This window comes from Rhea americana, unplaced genomic scaffold, assembly GCF_003343005.1.
Source record: "Rhea americana isolate MKP2758 unplaced genomic scaffold, rheAme1 scaffold_101, whole genome shotgun sequence".
NCBI lineage: Eukaryota > Metazoa > Chordata > Aves > Rheiformes > Rheidae > Rhea > Rhea americana.
In genome coordinates, this window is record NW_028185051.1 from 976,166 (window position 1) to 997,646 (window position 21,481).

A 21,481-nucleotide genomic window follows, 5' to 3' on the forward strand; every position below is an offset into this window, starting at 1 on the left:
ATGATAAAATATGCCATGATACTCAGCAGCAAAAGATGAACTTCTTGTCTTTGGTTGCTACTTCTCCCATTATGTTTTTTGGAATTTTGTTTGCAGGCAAACGTTACGTTACTAAAGTTGCGTTAGAGGACTGCAATTTAGTTGAAGAATTTGAAGCTGTGACCTGTGAAAATTGTAGGAAGGTAAGAGAAGCTACTATGCATTTGTGTGTGTGTGTGTGTGTTTTGTAGAACAAAATGATTAGTGATACATAGGTTTCAAAAACTTAAGTAAGCAGTTGTTTCCGTACAAGATTTTGACCTAATAAACAGAACACTAGTTGCTTATGTTGCCAGTGTCCATTGGAGAGGGTATTTTTTCTCCCCCAGAATTCAAGGAAATACAGTTAGTATTGATATAAGTGTGYTTGACTTGATCCTTTTAGCACAGAAAAAAGATATTCTTAAATTATTTGCCGTGTATTTCTTTAGTGTAGATTGATTCTTCTACAGGAGTCGACTAATTCCTATGTCTTCCTTGCTATGGCGGTGTAGTGCAGGGGCTCTCCTGAAAGGCATAAAATTGTTTGGACTGTGCTGTACTCCATTATTTTGCAATTTGACACACAACTGTTTTTGGTAACAACTATATTTTGGAATTCAGGAGAGCTTCTGAGTTAGTCCTACTTTATAATTGCTGTTAATTGTATTCTTATTTGTATAGCATTTCTATTTTTATGCTTTTTAAGTGCATTACAATATTAATTTCACAGAACAGTGAATCTATGAAACAGAAAGGAAACGAGGAGTTTTCCCAAGGAAACTTTGATTGTGCTATAATGTCATATACGAAAGCCATAGAGTTTTGGTAAGTAGGGAACTGGTTATRTTTTTGTTATTTCACATATGTATTTGTTTTTTTCGGATTCTATACTTTCATGTGAATAACTTTTTTTAGAGGCCAAATGGTACMTAATTAGAATAAAAAGAAAGAAAATCCTTTATTTTTGTGTTATATTTTATTTCTTGGTACTAGCAGTCATTTGCTCTCCCTTCCCCCCCCCCCCAAAAAAAAAAATCCTCTTAGAATTTAAAGCAGATCTAAGATGACTAGGAATAAGTATTGTAAACCTGAAAGGAAGTAATAAATACTTTATTATAACAGCCACTTCTAGTATCATCATTTAGCTGGTTAACATTCAAGCATCACTTTCTCCAAACTCAAGAGCAGTGTATTCCTGTGAGTAAGAAGTTCAGCAAAGGGGACAGGAGACCTGCAGGTGAGCAAGAAGCTCCTGGCAAAATCCAAACAGAAGAAGAAAGCACACAGAATATGGAAAAAGGGACAGGCCACTTGGGAGAAATATAGGAATGTGGTCAGAGTATGCAGGGATGCGATGAGGAAGGCTAAGGCCCATATGGAATTAATTCTGGCAARGGATGTCAAGGACGATAAGAAGGACTTCTTGAAATGTATCAGTAGCAAACGGAAGACTAGGAAAAATGTGGGCCCACTGCTGAATGGAGTGGGGGCCCTGGGAAAGAAGGATACAGAGAAGGCAGAAATACTGAATGCTGCCTTTGCTTCAGKMTTCACTGCTAAGGACATCAGGAATCCCAGAGCCTGGAGACGAGAGGAGAGAAAGACTGAAGAAAGGAAGACTTTCCCTAGGTCGAGGATGATCGGGTTAGAGATCTTTTAGGCAAACCTGACAGCAAGTCATCCCATGGGCCCTGATGGGATGCACCCACGAGTGCTGAGGGAGCTGGCGGATGTTGTTGCAAGGCTGCTCTCYATCATCTYTGAAAGGTYSTGGAGAACTGGAGAGGTGCCTGAGGACTGGAAGAAAGCCAGTGTCACTCCAGTCTTCAAAAAGGGCGAGAAGGAGGACYCAGGCAACTACAGACTGGTCAGCCTCAGCTCCATCCCTGGAAAGGGGATCRAACAGCTCATTCTGGATGTCATCTCCAGACATATGGAGGAGAAGAAGGTGGTCAGGAGTAGCCAGCATGTATTCCCTGGGGGGAAATCCTGCTTAACCAATCTGATAGCCTTCTCTGATGGAATGACTGGCTGGGTAGATGAGGGGAGAGCAGTGGACGTTGTGTACCTTGACTTCAGCAAGGCTTTTGACACTRTYTCMCAYAACATCCTCCTAGAGAAGCTCTGGAAGTGTGGGTTAGATGAGTGGACAGTGAGGTGGATTGAGAAGTGGCTGAATGGCTCAGAGGGTCATCATCAGTGGYKYGGASWCTARTTKGAGGCCTGTGGCTAGTGGAGTYCCCCAGGGCTCAGTACTGGGTCCCATCCTGTTCAACTTGTTCATCAGTGACCTGGATGAGGGGACAGAGTGCCTCCTCAGCAAGTTGGCTGATGATSCCAAACTGGGYGGAGTGGCTGACACACCCGAGGGCTGTGCTGCCATTCAGAGAGACCTGGSCARGCTGGAGAATTGGGCACAGAGGAACCTCCTGAGGTTCAACAAGGGCAAGTGCAGAGTCCTGCACCTAGGGAGAAATAACGCTAGGCACCAGTACAAGCTGGGGGCTGACSTTCTGSARRGCAGCTCTGCAGAGAAGGACGTGGGAGTGCTGGTGGATGACAGATTGACCATGAGSCAGCATTGTGCCCTTGTGGCCAAGAAGGCCAATGGTCTCCTGGGGTGCATTAGGAGGAGTGTTGCCAGCAGGTGGAGGGAGGTGRTCCTGCCCCTCTCCTCAGCCCTGGTGAAGCCTCATCTCGAGTGCTGTGTCCAGTTCTGGGCCCCCCAGTACAAGAGAGACATGGAGCTACTGGAGAGAGTCCAGTGTAGGGCTACRAGGATGATCCGAGGGCTGGAGCGTCTGCCCTATGAGGAACGGCTGYGAGAGCTGGGCTTGTTTAGCCTGGAGGAGAAAAGACTGAGGGGGGGGAGCTTAATCAGTATATACAAATATTTTAACAGAGAGTGTCAAGAGGAAGGGGCTGGACTCTTTTCAGTGGTGCCCAGTGACAGGACAAGAGGCAATGGGCACAAGCTGAACCACAGGGAAGTTCTGCCTGAATATTAGGGGGAATTTCTTCMCTGTRAGAGTGACAGAGCCCTGGAAGAGGTTGCCCGGAGAGTTTGTGGAGTCTCCTTCTCTGGAGATCTTCAAGGCCCGCCTGTATGCAACCCTGTCTAACATGCTCTAGGTGACCCTGCTTGAGCAGGGAGGTTGGACTAGATGATCTCCAGAGGTCCCTTCCAACCTCAGGCATTCTGTGATTCTGTGATCTCTCCTAAATATTATTCCAGCAGAACAGCAGGACTAACTGTTCCAAATATTTATCTGAAGTATGATGCAGAACTAATGTGAGCAGCAATAAATGCTTGGCTAATCTTACGTGATGGGGCTTAATTTCCTTTTTTAATTCTTGTTCCATTTCTCCCTCAAAGTCATTTGCTGAAAGGCTTAGAAGACTTTATCTAGGCTTTACAGAGGAGCAAGGAGACAGAAATTAAATCTCTCTTTTTCTTTTTCTTTTTTTTTGTTTTTCTTTTCAATACAGATGGAACATTTGCCCTTTTGGGCTATATGTAATGCAAGCTAGCAACAGTGTTGGCTTGGTGCATCACTTCTTGTGTTGTACTCAAGCAGATGCTGTTTTAGCAAGTTCAGGTGCGTCTGTGGCAGTATAGTGGGCTTCAGAATCATAAAAAGTCAGGTAAAAGTCAAAAAAAGTCTGGTAGGCTGACTTCAATCAAGTGGCTGTAGCTGAGGTGATTGAGCAGACTAAGAACCCTCTGCTCAGGGTAGTTGGGGAGGGCAGGATTCAGCGAAAGAGCAAGAGAAATCCTGTGGCTGTTGCCCTGAGCTGTTGTGTTGCAGCTGTTTGTTACAGAGATTTTTTTGTTTGAAGACCCCGTTGGAAAGTGAAGGATAACTCAGCAATGTCTAGCAGCTAGGGAATCTCACTTCATCTGCTCTATGCTTTTCCTTTCTCCTGTTCTCAATCTGAGATGACTTTTGTTAGCTTAACTATCATACTCCTCTGCTTAGCTGCGTCCTCTTGGCTGCATTTCAAATGGTTACTGGTTTATGTGTACTTGTTTATCTCCCTCCTACTAGGTGTTTCGGGGGCATGCTTTAGTTCTTAAGAACTGCTTGCTTAGAGTCTGCATGGACAGAAGGATAAGAAACAGATTTGTAAAACCAGTGATCCAGAAGTTTTCATGAATTGTTAATTTAATTTGGTCTTCACAGTTAGGAATTATTTTATCTGAAGTCATTAATTTCAGGACAAAATAAGAAGTAATGAATGTGACAATCGAGCTAGCTTTTCCATGCTTTTTCTTTTTTCTTTCTTTCTTTCCTTCCCCGTGCTCCTTCAAGCAAGCTAAGTTTGGAGGGAACAAACTAGCTCTACCTGTGGACCACTGGAAGTGTGCTCTGATGTTTGTCAGAGCCAAATGAATYGAAGAAGGAGTTTTAAATCTCCTTCTGATTTATTTATTTATTTTTTGTTTTTTGAAAAGGTAGGTTGAGTGACTTGAATTGACTGGAAGTTGCATTAGTGGACCCAAATCTTACGAACAAGTGCATGATTAATTGTAATACTAATCATCTTAGTGCCTGAGCTTGTAAGTCAGTGGGAATATTCAGGGAAACTTGTTTATGATGTTTGTGCGAGAATGCTTGCAGAAAGTTACTGTGAAAACTTTTTTTTTCTTAAGATTTTCGCAAGCAGTGTAYGTCACTGACTCTTCTTTTTCTTGTTTTAAGTCCTGCGAACCATCTTCTTTATGGAAACAGAGCTCTTTGCTTAATTCTCACAAGACAATACAAGTAAGTAACTCCTTGTTTTTAATTTGAAATGCTGTGTTCTCCTGCAATTGCAGATCGATATACTTATTAAAATGCTATTTTAAAAGGTTAAGTATCTAATACTTGTGATGTTACTACCTTGGGATACCAAAATTAGGAGAAATGAGTAATATTAGCTGTATCAGCTTAGAGCATACAATTCCATTTAGAAGTTCTCTGTGTGTGTTTGTTGGGGGCAGATGTTGTTATTACAGGGAAAAAAAATCTTAGCAATGAGTACTGTGATTTTTTTTTTCAGCCCTTTGAAGAAGAGGTCAGTGTGCCTTTGGGGGTTATTCTTGTCAAATCCTTGTTTATGGGCAAGGAGGAAGGACACCTTATGAAGCCGAGAATTTACTGTTATTATAATTGAGACTCCGTCAGTCTAATGATTATCAGTCTAGATTTAATTGTTACATGAAAAGGAAAGAAAAGTGAGGGAGAGTGTGAAGTCTCTCCTCAGCCTTGAAATTGAGACATCTGTATCTTTCTGCTGTTTCAGRCTTTTCTTTAAAATGCAGTTCTCATTAACAGAGAACATCTCATTTTCCTCCTTCAGATCCTTCTGTACAAGTACATATGTACAAATACTATGTACTTCTGTACAAACGTCTTTACTGTAATGGTTACAAAAACAGTGTTAGTGACCAGGCACTTTATGAACTTTGTTTATTATATGGAACAAGTTGGGTGTTTTTTCTTTTTTCCTTCATGTTGCTTTCCTTGTAACTATATATATAAAACGGATCACTCAGGCATGTGTTTTTTGGCTTCATTTGCTTAGAGTTTGTAGGTTACAGTCTCTGCTCAACAGTTAATACTCACATCCTCAAATCTGAAGCTATAATTATAGAGCTGCTTTTTAATATGGCCCTCAAAATATATTTTGCTTTTTATTGAGACTTTATTTTTAAAGGAACATGTGGATGGAGCTTAGTTAATAGCTAGCAGTAGATGCAGAGGTGCTGAAAGACTTGGTGGAGGTGAGGAGAGAAGGAATAAATATCTGATAAGTGAAATAGGATAGCACCATTTTAACCCAGATCAGCTTCAGCTAAAAACTATTGTTTGATCATGCCTATATATAGGTGAATGAACTGTTCTTTTACTCATTTTACATTTTTATAGTGTCTTGCACATTACAGCCCTGGTCCGTAGGCATTTCTGAAATATAAATAATAACTGTTTTTTTTCTTACTTTAAGGAAAGCCCTTGCTGATGGAAAAAGGGCCACTATTTTGAAGCCCAACTGGCCAAAGGTTAGTTTCATATTCATTTTAAAATTCTTTTTTTAATACTATAAACCAACAAAGATTCCAAAGTCTGAATTACAGCGTTGACCTTGGTAGATGTTAAATGTTCTCATCTGCATTAAGCACTAACGAGAGAAGAATGAATGCAGTATCTAATGGACTGAGAATTTTGCTGCAGTCAGCCAAGTAAATAGTTTGCTTGTCTTTTTATCTTAAAAATGTTATTTTGAAATGCTTACAAGTGTTATTGGATGGTGCACTAAATAGGTAAGGACAGAAGGTGGTGTTTGTTATATTGTTTTGGGTAGCTGTGTTACTGCAATACTTAAATGTACAAAGTTCTTCGTAGCATAAAATGCTTAATAACTATTAAAATTTATTTCCTAGTTTTCTTGGCCTAAAGAAGAGTAAATAAGAGATAATTACAAGCTTGGAAACTAGTAGCTGAGATTAAGGGAAAAGCAAATTTGCTGTTCTACACAGCCAGAGGCTAGATGCTGCTCCCAGTGAATGTTCTTTCTGTTTCTGCATACTGAAAACTTTGGTTATTCACCACTTGACCTGAAATAGGTGGAGTAGGTAACTTCAGAGTATGTGAAAATTTACCTTGTATTATCCCATGCAATAAAGCTGTTTTGGATGTAGATTTTTTTTTTGAAAGAGAATGAACACTTAAATTTTAAATTGATATCCATTTAGGGTCATTACCACTTCTGTAAGGCTCTTTCCTTACTGGGGGAACATGAATTGGCTTTGGAAGCTAATGAGAGAGCYCAGGAACTGTGCAAGAATATTCTTGAAGGACTGAAGGATCTCAGTCAACAAAATGACAAATTAAGGAAGACTTTAGAAGAAATCAATGGTAATGTTTTCTAACTTCAAGATTTCCCATGAGCATAACAAAATTCCTTCATTGGCAACTTTCCTTTGAAGCTAGCTAATTTTTTTCCCTTCCTATATAATTTTCTATAGGTATTAAACAGTATAAGCAGAAACCAAAGAAATCACTTCTTGAGAAAAAGTAAGCAACAGCCAGATTTATTTACTTTTTTTTTAATTAACAATACTTAATGTAAGATTTGATTAAGTAGTACCATGTATAGATACTGCTTAAATTTCATTATTTACTAGCAGATAAAAATAAAGGAATAAAACAGGTATCAAACTGTAGCCTATTAGTGAGGAGGAATTAGGAACTAAATAAGTTCTCTTGTGATGTGTTCTACTTTCAAGTAGTTTCCTTCAGCATTTTAAGTTTCACCRTTAATGGAAAAACAGGGAACAGTTAAATTTGTCATATTTTCTATTCACCCTACTTGAAGTACTTAAGCTGTTGGGGCAATTTGGTGTCCGAAAATGTCAGTGAAATCACACCCACTGTTTTGTGCTAACTTGGCTATGTAAGATTCACTACAAGATTAAACAGAATTGAATCCTAATTATATATAGAACTGAATGCTAACAAACTTATCTATGCGTTTTGGCAGTGGTTAAAATGAATATGTATAATAATTAGTAAAAACTTAGTTTACTCAAGTGTATTTTCCTGGAGAGAGCAAGAGAGATTATATAATCACATGTTCTGTGTTATAGTATATGCCTTAACTTTTGTTTTAAACTACTCTTCTGAAAGACATTTTTAATTTAATTGGTACATTTTGAAGCACCAGTGCTGTCTATTATTCAAAACCAGGGCAATAAATTAACTTCTAAAGAGCTTTTTGTAAAACTGAAAATTCTGGAGAAACTTACTTTCTTATTTCCCCTTCTGTACTGTGCAGATAAAGTGTGGCCTTGGGCAAGCTCTATTTTTTTTAAAATGTGCCCTAATTCAAATTCCTCTTCCTTATATAGAAAATGTGKGGGGGGAAGGAGGAGGGTTTTTTGTTGTTTTGAGATGGAATGTTTTATTGTTTGTTTTTTAACTTAGAGATTTTTGGTTGCTYATGGACTGTTCCATCTGAAGTATGAAATATGGCTCTGTGATCAAAATCCTTAATATGCTTATGCCATCACACTTCTATAAGCAGTAAACTTTTTGTATTTTCCTGTGTTTTTTCACAATGTGTGTAGTACCTATTATTTTAAGTATGAAACACAAGATTTTTTTGGTTTTTTTAATTTTATTTAGAGACTACAATTCTTCAGAATCTAATTTAGTCATTTCTCAAGAACCAAAAGAAATAGAAAAAGACAAAATGAGAGCACAATCTGATCCTAAAGATCACCATTGTCACCAAAAACATGATACCAGGGTAAGTTATGGTATTGACAAGCAGTATTAAAAGACTAACAGTGTGTTAGTCTTCTTCATTGTGGAATATGTTATTCAATATTGTGGACAGAATTTTGTAGCAGCTGTGTTTTAATAAGTGTACCCTTTCACAGCTAAATGCACTTTTCCTGTGATATTTAGCTGTTAAAAAATATATTTAGAACTTTGGATTTGAAAGAAGGTTGGAAGTGGTTGCTTGAATGCAAAGTTGGATGCTATATATTGTGAGGAATTGAGTTAGTGAGACTGAAGTCATACCGGATTTAATCAGTTGCCCAGTCCTACCTGTTGATGTGCCTTCAGACATAGGCTCCCCTTTGGCTTTCAGAGGATCCAGTTAAAATAAGAGTGAGATGGAGTACAGTGGAAGGTGCTTGAGCCAAAGTTACTTCAAATACGGGGTTTTTTCTATATTGTAGTGTTATGCACTGACTCACGCACTGATGTAATGTGAATATAATAGCATGATTATAGACCATTACTTTGTTGCTCTGTAAACAGGTTACTTTTGTATGGAAGAAACATTAGTTAAATAGTACTCTTAACTGAATTATGCTTAAAATCAGGATTTTGTGGCACTCAAGTATCTGTTTGGCTTGTATGTTTTAAACAAGCTTGGTATATCTCTAAAATGCAAAATGGACTTGCGTTACACTAGTAGTGCTTCATGATTCTTTAGATTCATTCTTTCAGTTTAAAAGACTGTTCATAAGCTTAGGTAACTGCATGACATTCCACTAGGTGATTTTTACTGCCTTTTGTATGAGGAAAGCTTTAGATGAAAGGGACAGTGAAACTTAGTGGAGTAAACTTTGTACTGTGTTCATGAGTGATTTTTTTTTTGTGTGTGTGTGTGTTACTGAAAGATAATTCAGGATCTAACGATACATGTTACTGAAAAACAATCAAAGGAATCCCCCAGCAAAAGTCTCTAACTCCACTTTTCAAAAGGTTATTTTCCTGCTGCAAGTGCAATAAATTGCCATTTATTTTAAAGAAAATTGTGGAAAAATGTAGGTTTTGTTGTCAGTGAAAATTCAGGTGCTTGCTTTGAGTGGATTTTTCTAACTGAGGTCAGTAAAGGTTCCCTGCTGTTGCTGACTTAGTGCCTATCTCATGCCCAGAATTATGGAGAGCCCACAAACCATTYCTGTGCCTTAACTATGTGAGAATTTTGATTTGTTAGGTGCTTTCAGACTATGGCAATCATGTTATAACAGCACTGAATTCTAAATTTTAACTTAGTAGCTTCCATTTGTAAACAAAGTTGTTCTTTCACACTATTATTTCAAGAGATACTTTTGTAGCTCTTTTTGATTTTCCTTTACTGTTATTAGCTAATCTATAAATTGCTTGATATAAATTAGCATATCAAATGTGTGTTGTAAACGTGTCATATTAACAGAAACAGGCTGGTAAATAGTATAGATCTAATATTATTCTTCTGATTCCTGATTATGATTCCTGCTGGTGCAGGATCAACATAGTTTAGCATATACGTGTGAAAATCCTGTTTTCAAGATCCAAAAGAGGGTGGGGCAGCAAAAAGGATGACTCACTAGCGGAGAAAACGAAACTAAGCAAGAAGGGCAAAGGAAAGGAAATGAAAGTTAGAATATTTCTTAAAAAGGAAAGTAGCAAGCTACAGAATGTAGAAGAAATACTTAAAGATTAACTTGTGAAAACTTTCATCTGTCTTTACGGTAGGAAACTCTTCCAATGTAGATCTGTATTAAATTTGCCTCCCTTTTAGGATTGGTATTATTGCAAAAAAAAGAAATTTTCAGTACAGATAATATGAATAGGTATGAAATTGGGGAAAAAATAAGTATAAGCGTAAAATACGATGTAATATATCACAGGGCACAAAAGGGAGGTAATGGAGCTTTGAAAATAATTAGGATTTAAAAGGAGTCTTTAGTAAATGAAAAATGTAGTTAACTTTAGATTGTTGTATTCCAAGCAAACTTTATTTAAAGTTCAAACATAGCACGGGTTGTAATATGGTAGAGTTATTTCCATTCTTAAAATGTATGGTTAGAAATATATCCTGTAAAAATTGTCTTTTATTTTTGAGCATGTTTAGGCTCAAAAACTAGGACTACATGTATGTCTTCAGCAAGATATTACTTCCTAAGATATCTGTAATATTTCCTTATTCTTTATTTTTTTTTGTTTTATTTTCTTGTAAGAGCTGTAGGGTTTTCCCTTTTTTCAGTTGCATATGGCAAATCTTTGTCACAGCACTGGATGATCATAGCTTTATAATAGAACTATTAAACTCATAAGCACTGCTCTCTTCCCTCCAAAATCCAGCAAACTATACACTAGAGACAAACCATTCAACTGAAATGCTGTCATCCCACAGAATAAATATTTTTGCTAATGAATAAAAGTCCCCTTTAAATATTTGGATTGCAGATCTTCTAATTTTATATTTTATTTTTTTAATATTGTATTGACATGATGTGTGGAATGTGTGGATGTGGAAAGTTCTGAACTTYAAAAGTGAAGCTGAAGACTACCAAGAAATCTCTTCTGATAACTGCCAAATGATATCTGAATATATTTAATCTTTGTCAGGTCTTTTCTATATGCTTTGATTAGATGCAGCTGTTATGGACACTTATTTCCATTGTACTACTAATCAGGTAAAACTTTTGGTTTACTAGTGTTTGAGATCTCCAGCAAAATGGGGTTTTTTTTTTGACTTATTTGCTGAAATGCTCCTTTGTTAAAACAGAAATGTATAATACAAGCTCTTTAAGCAATACGTGCACTAAAGAATAGGGAGGGAAAGGCCAAAGATATATTAGGTTGTATCAGGGCACTGTGCACCCCTGCTGTTCAATACAAATTTGTTCATTGCTACTTCCTGAGAGCTTTGATATAAGTATAATAACTTACGATGCATTTTTTGTTAATAAATGAAAACTAAATGAAAATTATGATTTTATTACTAATAATTAATAGTAAACTTAGTGTCTAAATAAAGCTGCAATGTGGACTAGATGTGCTATACTTGGGGCAATGAGAAAAAGTCCCATGACTGCAGGGGAAAATGGATAGGGTTTGTGGCTTATGTCACTGGTGGAGCAGAAGTGAAGCAGAAGCTGTACAAATATGCATGTAGTCTTGGATCCTGCTGTTTAGTCTTCTGAGTAGATCCTTGAGGCTGTAGATGAAGTGCTCTTGATATAGATAGCACTTTGCATAGCTAGAGATGCCAAATTATGTGGAAGACTTTTGTGGGCTTGAGATTTAGTTGATAATATTAGTAATTTAATGTTAAACGAGTTCTTTTGTTTTACTAAAGGTTAGGATTTYGATTATTAGTCTTTTCAGTTTCTGATGCTGTTGTTACCTGGGAGATTTTCTGCCTCCTTCTTAGAGTTAGTGATAATACGTATCACTAGCTACTGTAGAATGGTAGGAACTGGTGCTGACACTGTACCACTGGAAGTGCTATGGAAAGTGTGTATTACAAGCTTGTCCAAATCAGAAAAAATGTTCTGTTTCTCCAGTTAGTTGGCATGACATAAGACAGATTGATGTGACTTAAGCCATTGATGAGTAGCTGTGTGCTATCAAGCTGTAGTCCTAGTGGCTAATCTACAAAATTTGTGCTAATTTGTCATTGGTCTTGACTGTCACATTAAAGAGGATTCCAATTTATCRGCTGATTTGAAACTCTTGATTAACTATATTTTTGTACCTCTTAGTTGGGGGCATCATATATGGTATTTTCTGATTTTCTRTGATTTTCATTATGTGCTTTTTTTTAATTTTAATCTTGCATTTTCAGATAATACTGAAATGGGCAAATCAGTTTTCAGATTTAAAAACTACTTTTGTTTTTGAAGGTATTGAGTATAAAGCTTGAGAAATTTCAATTTGTTTTTTGTCTGTAAAACCGAATGAATGTATTTGTTATTAGGTAACCGATACGGAAAAAGCAGAAATCAAAARTTGGTCTTTGGAGCTTCTACCAGGTGAGTTTTTTACTGTTTATCAAATCTGAGTCAGTTCTCCCCTTACTATTGCCATTATTAAGCAGAAGTGTACCTAGTATACCTAGAAGTGTACTTTTTTTACAATACTGAACTATCAGGTTACACTTTTCCCTGTTAACATGCAGTTACTTAGATACTTTCTCTTCTGTATTTCTAGCTCTTACTTGCTTCATGTTTTTGTAGTTTACACCTAATTCATCTAGATGAAGTTGGAATTGAAAGTGGAACTAGAAAGTAGAATGCTAAGTGACAAGCTAGAAATGCAAATTAAATATAAGAGCTTTTTATGTTGTTATTCAGTCTAAGATAGATTCAGAATTTTAAAGGCTATAAAATTAGATTGCCTCATTTAAGAGAAGTGTGTGGATAGTTTCAGTATTCTTAATTCACTTACAAGTACTAAAATCAAAGTTCCACATAGATCACCAGAAAAATAATTCTGCAGCTAGAGAGGAAAGAAGCTTTAAATATTTGAGTCTTGACAGAATGGATCTTTAGCTGCAAACTGTTAGAGGTGTAAGTTGGTGTATTTGGTGGTTCACATTTTYGATGAGGAGAAAAAAAACTTTCGGAGAAAGACCTCCCATCCCCCAAAACTCCTGCAGTGCCAAAGATACCTTCCTGTGATGAAAGTATTCATTTTAAGCTTTAGTGGTTGTCATTTTCAAAATGAAATCTTTTCCTGAATTCTTCACCTGGTAAACATACTACAACCGAGAAAGTATAAGAGATTTTTCTTGATACTCAGAAATTGTTCTTATTTATGATATTTACATGGAACGTCTATGGTTTATGTTCCCTCCTGGATCTGAACCAGCTGTGTTCTTGTGCTGTAGTCTGAAGAGGTGACCTCCAAGGCCTTCTGGTGCTGCCTACGCAAAAGTTAATCTGAAGTCCTTGAACCCCCCACTACTGTGCTTTGGACTTAACATACTTAAGTACTTAGCTGCACTGGTGCCAAAATGCAGAGCACCTCAGAATTTAATTTTAAGAAGCCTATGAAGGTTTATTGCAATGTTATACATGAACGTGCAGTGGAAGAAGTGATCTTACTCTTAGAGACTTTGGACATGTAAACAGTTTGAAGAATTGAGAGGTGGTTGTGACATGTAAAATACAGGAAAGGTTGCAAAAGAAACAAGTTGAGACAAAATTGTTGAAAAGATGTGACATGATAGGATTATAAAAAAAGAAGAAATTGAAAATGTTGAAAAAGCTTAATGCAGAGTGTGTCAATCAGGGAAGGGATCTGGAAAGAGGAAGTCAGGCTTAGGAAGAAAAAACATATTTTGAGGAAATAGATGGTGTGGAGGGGCAAAATATGAGATGCACAGTTGTCAGGAATTTGAAGTAGCTGGAGCGAGTGAGAACTAAATGAATCCAGATATTTTCTAGAGTGAGAAGGATAACTAATTTTTTTGAGTGCTTAGGAGGGAGATGAGTAACGAGAGTTGGGAGAGAAATGAACGCACTTCCAGGCTGATGAGATAAGAGACATGGAATGCTTTCTTGAACTTGAAATCATTAAAAAACATGAGTACTTACTGGTTCTGTGGGGTCCTCTCTCTGCCCCCCCGTGGTTCCTTCCTCTTCCCCCCCCCCCCATACTCATTATGTCGGTGCTGAAGTGGAGGAGAATACTTGTCTTTGATTTGAAAGGAGGAGCTATGCTCTGAATGACTAGCTGATACAAGTTTAGCATGGGTGGGGAAGAACAGTTTTCTCTCTTTGTTCACTTGCGAGCTTGTAACTTGCAGGAGACTTAATGTAAAGTAACTTTATGCCACCATATCTTGTCTTACAGTTACTGTTCTTTTTCATTTCAGTTGTAGTTTGCATGTACTATTTCTCTGAGCATGTTTATATTTCTGTTAAATATCTTTGTTTGCTCCTAATGGGAATTTCTAGCAATACTACTTCTAGTATTTTAAAATGTTTGTGGGGTAAGTGAATTATGTTTGCTATTGAATTAATATATTCTCTTATAAGTAWTTTAACTATGATTCAGAAGGATTTGCTTGTTACCTTTATTTTAAAGAAGATATTACTTCCAGATTTAAAAAAAGAAAAAGAAAAAGCTTGAATTGGCTGTTATGTGGTAGTAATAGTTTCTGTTCATTTAAGTTATTTTTGTTGAATGTCTTTTAATATGAATTTMATTCAGTGAAAAAATAGTGCTGATTAATTCTTTCTTTTGGTGGAGAGAGGAAAGGCTTGTATTGATTTGAATCAATGTTTGAAAAGCCTTTTAATTCAAGGCTATTAGGAATTTAGAGGATATAATACAAAAAATCATTTTTTTCTTTATCTTCATTAAGATTGCTTTGAATGGTGTACCAGAACCTGAGGGGAAAGAAACCTAAATAATAAAAGAAAGGGGAATAGACTCTCTAGCTCTCTATGGCAAAATATTGATGTGGTTGAAAGATCTGACTTTCAAACAGATTCTTGTTTTATTGCATTTAAGTTTCTTTTATGAGGAACTTGTGGTGATGGTTAGTGTTGGTTCAGAATTTTTACTATATATGAACTGCTTCAGCAGTTCAACAATTTAGACTAGTGTTTGAGTATCACTTTCAATAAATAGCTCACAAAACAATTTTGAGCATATTCAGTCTTTATGCACTTGAATTTTGTTTTGATTATGTCACAGTATCTTTTAAAGAAAAAAAATTGTGATGTAAGTGCATATGATTTACCTTGAGACTTGAGACATCCTACTGACTTGAGTGGCACTACTCAAATGGATACAATTATATTTTTATACCGTAAAGTCTTTTGAGATTTTGTATACAACCTTATAAAAATAGAATACTTTCCCAGGTATCATGAGTGAACATTTTAAACATAGTTGCTGAAACTTTACATATAAATTTGTAACCTTTGTTTTTTAATTAAATGTCGTGGTAGATTAAATTAAGCTTAAGTGAACTGTTAAATACTGCTGATTTATTAAGTTGTTATACTTTATTATTGGGTTCCAATATTTGAATAACCTAAACTCGAGTGCTGGAATGGGTATGGTCTCTGTGATGGTGTCCAGTGCCAAGAAGTCACTGTTATCTCCTAAACTGGTTCTAAAAGATTATAGCTGGAGATTATCTCTCTGCTTAGGTGAGGTAGCTGAGGCAGAAGAGATTGATTTACAAGTAGGTTTAACTAGCCAAAAATCTTCCCTCCCCCATATGTTAGGGGAATACGCAAGGAAATCTTGCAGCCTGTAATCCTCAGCAGTTTTGTAACTAAACATTTTCAGCTTCTGCCTTACCAGTCAAGAAATACRATTTTTTTCCCTTGGTTGTGTAGCTATGTGGTTACTAGAAGTGGATATTGTCAACGATGCTGTTTAGTCTTTAACATCTTGTAAAGGTCTGATTTGAAATTCGTGAAAATTAGGAACTTTGACTTCATCATGRGTGCACATATACTCATTCAGATGCCTAACCTTATGTTTTAGTTACACAGAAAACAGTTGAGAGAKTGTTTTGTTGTTAATGGTGGATCTTTCTTGTTTTGACCAATAACAAAATAGTTGTTAAAACATGTTTTCTTGTTCTTCATTGCTAATGTRTTTACTCAGTTTTCAGAGCCCTGTAACTCATCAACTACAATACTAGATACCTGAAAAACTAAAACATATTAGTAGAGTTTAAGTCTTTGACATTAGCTTTCAGAATTAGAGGTGAATTGATATCGAATGATAGATTCTTGTCTTTGTGGCCCAATACTTCCACTTTATTGAACAGTTGTGTTTTATAATCAGGAACATTTATCTTGACCTAACTCATAYGTTGGCAATTTTAAGATTAATAGGGGTTGAACTTGACTCCTTTAGCAATGTATTTTTGAAGCAGCAAGCTCTTTAGAGTTTATTTATTCAAAGTTGATTGTAAAGGCTTTACGTTCATATTGATTAGGTATTCCCTTTAAAAATATCTGGATACCAACTAATAGTTTAAAATATCAACTATAGTTTTGTAACACATTCTGATTTGTTCAGCTTGTCCATTTAAAGTGCTGTTACAATATTGTAAAGTCAGATCGTATCATTATAGAATTTCTTTCCTTTTTTTTTTTCTTTTAGGTATATCCCCCTTGATAGGATTTTATTAAATAGTATCAAATTCACAAAGTAACRTTCATAAGACGGTGGCTTTTTGAAAAACTTCAAGTTGTTTTAGTTTTGGGTATTGTAAATATTTAGGGTATATTATTTATAAAATAAAATGTGGATTTTGAGTTCATGTCTCTTCTTTTCTTTTTTTTCTTTTTTTGGTAATAGTCATTTTGTTTGATTTTTTTTTTTCCTATTACAGATCTGAGTCACCAAAACAAAGGAAAGTTAAAGAACAAAACCAATGACTCTGAAAAGACGAGGTAAGACATTTGTTTTATTATTTTGAGTTGCTTTATGTAGCACTTAGTGCTACTGCAACTTTGTCTTCTAGTATTTATACAATTGAGTGGATGACAGTTATCACTGAAACAATGAAATAAGTGCATTCATATTCAAAGTGCTTCATCTATTTGCTCTTTATTAGTTATTTTTTTAAAGAGGTTAGGAGGTTCTTTATAGTTAAGGGCTAATTTCACCTCTTAAATCTGGTGTAGAAGTCCATTATATTGAGTTAGGTGGATCTACTCCTAAAGCAGTAATGTTTATTTTTAAATGAAAGATGATGATTTCAGTAGAGTCAAGGAAAAGAAGATAARCTATAGAAGAATAAAGCCCAGACTAATTTTTTCTAAATATCAAATATTATTTGTCATTAGAAATGTTTTAATATTTATTATATRTGGTTATTAGTAGTAATTTGTTGTTTGTTATTCTATAATATTTAATTTTAAGATTTAATCTTAACACTTAAGTTGTAGTTTTCCCCTGTTTGGGAGCCTCGTTAAGTGTTACACAGCAGCGGCTCCTAGCAGTGCATGTGATGACATTCTACTGAGTTGCAAGATGAGTGCCTAAATATTAGCATTTATGACAAAACTAGTGGTGTTTGCCTGTGTGTGGACATTTATCTGAGCAGTTGGTGGGTATTTATGGCTGCTGTCAGCTGCACTTTTTGAACTTTGCTAACAAAAACCTAACCCATCTGAGGCCTGTGCTTTCCAGCTCAAAATTCTGGAGCAAGGAAAGTTAATGAGTACAGGTGGAAACAGCACAGAGTTGTGATCTTGTGGGATGGTATCAGTAGCAGCAAAGGGAGGTTGTAGCAGYAGGGTCCCAGTATGGAAGGGAAGGTGTATAGGTAGGTGATGCAGCATGAGGATGTTTTGGGGGATGGGAGAATCAGTGCTGTATTTTCTAACTTTAAGAGGTGAGGAATGTAGGAGATCCTGGTATGGAAGCCTGTTCTTTCTCTTGCCTGTAGGCCTGGCAAAACCAGGCACAAAATGAGAAACTAATTTCACCGCCATGGTGGCGTTTCATCTTCTCCGCTTCCATTGTTGGTGGGATCTGAGCAGTTAATTTTTGAATTAGATGATCTCATTACTAAATGTGCTTTCTTTAAGTTTTTTATTTTTTGTTTTGTTTTAGTAGTCTCTCTAACATTTCTAAGATGACCAGCACTTCTATAAATATGCACAGAAAAGTTTTTTTTTTCTTAAAATCTATATGCAAATAATAAGAGTTTGCTACTTTTTAAAATTCGATTCTGCATTTTGTGAACTATCGAAAGTGGAAAAGTAGTAGCARTATTAATAGTGAATACAAATTGATAGACACATCGTATTTTTCCAAGGTATCTCCTAGACTACCTAAAAACCTTAAGGTACAAGACAGGAAAGAGAATATGAACAAATAAAGATTTCTGGTATGTGTCTGGTATGCAATGTGCATTAAGCAAGTTCTTCTGGGAATTCTTCTCAGGGTTTAGCCAAATGCATTATTGAAATGTGCCTATATTACTGCGGATCTTAAGTTGGAACARTAATGCTAGTGAGAAGATGGACCTCTCTGCAAATGCCACCAAGGCTATGGTGCCTGTATACTGAAGTTTTTTTTTTTCCTGCTAGGATGACAAGCTACATAATCAAAGTTGGAAATTCAGATTCCCTTTGGAAGAGAAGAGGCTCTGTAGGAAAAGTAGATAGTAGAATTTAGTCTTTGTTAAGCAGTTTACATTAGTAATAACTTAATGATTTTCACCTCTGTAATACAGGAACTATTCTTTTTCTTCAACCTAGTAGTTCTTTCTGACAGTAGCCAGTAACAAATAGCAAGAGTATGAGAATAGGACGAATATATCTTATTTTTTACTGTAGGCTCTATTTCCACTGAAGTTGTTAAAGCAGTTGGAAGAATTGTTGGCAGGATGCAAGAGTTATTCTTGCGGATGAAGCAACCTTTTTTAAATTGTGAAAGAGGAAGTCGGGGAAATTGGTCTGAATGAAGTGTAACTGAAAATTGATAAGCACTTTTTATTTAAAATCTAACATACTCTAGTATACATTCACATTGTTTATATTCTCCTCAGGATATTGTTCATGTTAAAATAGCTGATTAAATTGAATATAGTTGGTTAGATTTCATAATACTCAATTTTCATGGAGAGACTGAATTATTATTTAAAAACTAAATGTTTTCCAAAGGTCAATTGAATTTTAGTAAACAAAAGCATACTATTAATAATACCTCTTTAAAAAAAATGTTACCCAAAAGCAATCTGCACTATTATAGCCATAACAGTAAATGTGAAAACTTTGCAACAAAAAATAATGTGAACCTTGTTCTAATTGTTACATTGAGACTTACACCACAGCATAATTCTAGCTCTATCTTATGTTCAAGGCCTCTCTGTACTTGTTCTACTCCATATACCAAACAAAATGTTTTTAAATTTTGATACTTTACTAAAAATAAAAAAAAAGGAGATTGAACCGTGTTGGTCTCGAATTAATACTGAAAATGAGCTTTTAGTTAAAGTCCTTTAGTTCTTTTGTGGGACTTAAGTTTTGACTTGTACATATGTGTACATTTCCTGGTTTGGGCCAATATTAAATTAGTTAAGATAAAAAGTACTGTGAATTTTAACTAAAAATGCATATTCCCATCAGTCATAAATTTTTTTTAAAAGTTTAATGCAAGAAGAATTTCATGTGATACTAGGGCCAGCGTGATCTGAACAAGGTTGAGGAAGGTGCTACATTTGTRTATGATAGCCTTTGCCAAAGAATTTCTGATCTGTTAAATAGCAGTATATAGTTCTTCCTTCCTTAACTGGCTTTTTTTGTAAGGAACTGAGGCAAATGATGATATATTGCTTAAGGCCATGCAGAGGTGGAAGCTTCCAGTGTTTTAATCAGGATTGTGGAATTAGACCAATTAAGCTCTGACTATACTTTGTTACTTGTATGCTTTTTCAGTTAGTGTTTTTCAGTTGTGTTTAGGATGATTAAAAACAAATGTGGGACAGAGCAAACTAAGCTGTTCACACTGAAATAGGGAAGCTGATGCAAGTTTCTATTAAGTGAGATTTTTTAAAAAAGTGTAGATTTCTTGTGTAGAAGAGGCTAAGCCTATAGGAAGCCTGGGAGCTGAACCCAATTGTCTCCAGTCCTAATTTGTGCATGACCACAAAAACTAGCCTTTTTAAATATTTATTTATTGCAGTTTAGTTCTTTTTTGTTTTTTCATAATCTTTTCTGAATGCTACTGTAGCTAGGAAATGAAACTTTGCCACAAGAGAGGTTATTAGTGTCAATTAACTGGGTTGCCACAGCTTTGTTTCTCCTTTCACTTTCGCTGGTGAGAAAGAATCGTTAGAATTCAGTATATGAACAAATCCTTTTCAAAGCAGCTGAAAACTGCCATCTTGCACTGCTGCCATTGGTATAGGGAAGTCTGTACACCAAAGTTCTCTAGTCAGCCATCACACTCCTCAGTAAGAGTGAATCAGCTCAGAATGAGGTGCAGAGGGTAGACAAAGATTGAGAGGACCTCAATTCCTCTGAAGCTGTAGTGATTCCCAGGCCAAAAGGTTGAACCGTTTCATAATTCGTGAAGGTTTTACAATGGTGGTTATCGCTATGGTGAAAAGATGCTACCTTGATAATTTTTAGCATACAGGTGAATTTTGTGTGATGATAAGCACAGATATTTCTCTATTTCTTGAAAATTAGATTACGTATAAAGTACATCTACAAGTTTATGATACCATTGTCCTTTTATTTGTAGAGATCACCTTGATTTGAAGATAGAGTCTAAAACCATCCACGATAAACTCTTTTGTACTATGCAACAGGTAACTGTGGGAATTGGTTAGTGTAAGACCTTAGCTTGGGCCTTAATCTCATCCTTATCTTGGACGATAGCACTAAAACCTACCACTTCATATTTGTCCTGGTTTTTGTCAGGAAACAAAGCTTATGTGATTCCATTGTCTCCTTGCTTGTAGTTCTCTTTGCGTTTCTTCTTTTCCTCTTTCCCTCTCTCTCACTCTCTCTGCCCCTTCCTCCAAAAAAAAAAGAAAATCTAAATTTGACAGAAAGGATAGCGATTTCAATGATGGTGTGTGCCAAAAAGCTTTGTGAAATTAAAGATCTGCCTAGGGGAAAGAAAATCTATTGTAGTGATCATGGAGAAATAGAGCAAGATCACTTTTATTGGACTTCAGGAAGTCTATGAGATTTCATTAATTTTCTCCAGAATTACTTCTTAATGCATATATAATTACAACYTCACTAATTATGTATTGAATCTATGTGCTTTATATTGAGGTGATTAGGATTTTATGCATCTGCTTGTTTAATAACCATAAACTATGTGTTAACACTGCACAGTTAACTCAGGCCATTAGTTGATCTCAGATCAAACTGTTTTTTCCGTTCAAAAAAAAATTGTTCCTATGCAGAGGTGGTTTAGTTGCAGAAATTGTTACATAGACATTAAGTTTATTTTGAATGAAGTATGAATGAAAATGCATATGTATGAACACCAGCGAAAATGACAGCGATACTAAAAAGGGAGGTAAGTGTCAGTTGCCACAGGGTATTGTGTGTGTGGTTTCATTCAAATGAAGAGGTGAGAAAAACTGACTTAAAGATGTCAAGAATGTGGAGAGCAAAACTGAAGCCACGAAATACTCAGAAAAGGAAAACTAGAACAGAGAAATTAAGGAATTTAGT

The 21,481-nt window shown here is 35.9% G+C and overlaps 1 protein-coding gene across 9 annotated transcripts in view; it reads left to right on the forward strand.

The window, feature by feature from the left end:
- Positions 1–21,481, forward strand: part of TTC3 (tetratricopeptide repeat domain 3) — a 62,672-nt gene that overhangs the window by 7,002 nt on the left and 34,189 nt on the right. For all 9 annotated transcript variants that reach the window (XM_085304780.1, XM_085304787.1, XM_085304772.1 and 6 more), the window contains 10 exons: positions 97–182; positions 752–846; positions 4,725–4,787; positions 6,010–6,064; positions 6,758–6,920; positions 7,031–7,079; positions 8,190–8,313; positions 12,271–12,325; positions 16,663–16,723; positions 20,532–20,598. In XM_085304780.1, coding sequence (XP_085160906.1) covers positions 97–182; positions 752–846; positions 4,725–4,787; positions 6,010–6,064; positions 6,758–6,920; positions 7,031–7,079; positions 8,190–8,313; positions 12,271–12,325; positions 16,663–16,723; positions 20,532–20,598 — 818 coding nt within the window. The remainder of the gene's footprint in view (positions 1–96; positions 183–751; positions 847–4,724; positions 4,788–6,009; positions 6,065–6,757; positions 6,921–7,030; positions 7,080–8,189; positions 8,314–12,270; positions 12,326–16,662; positions 16,724–20,531; positions 20,599–21,481) is intronic.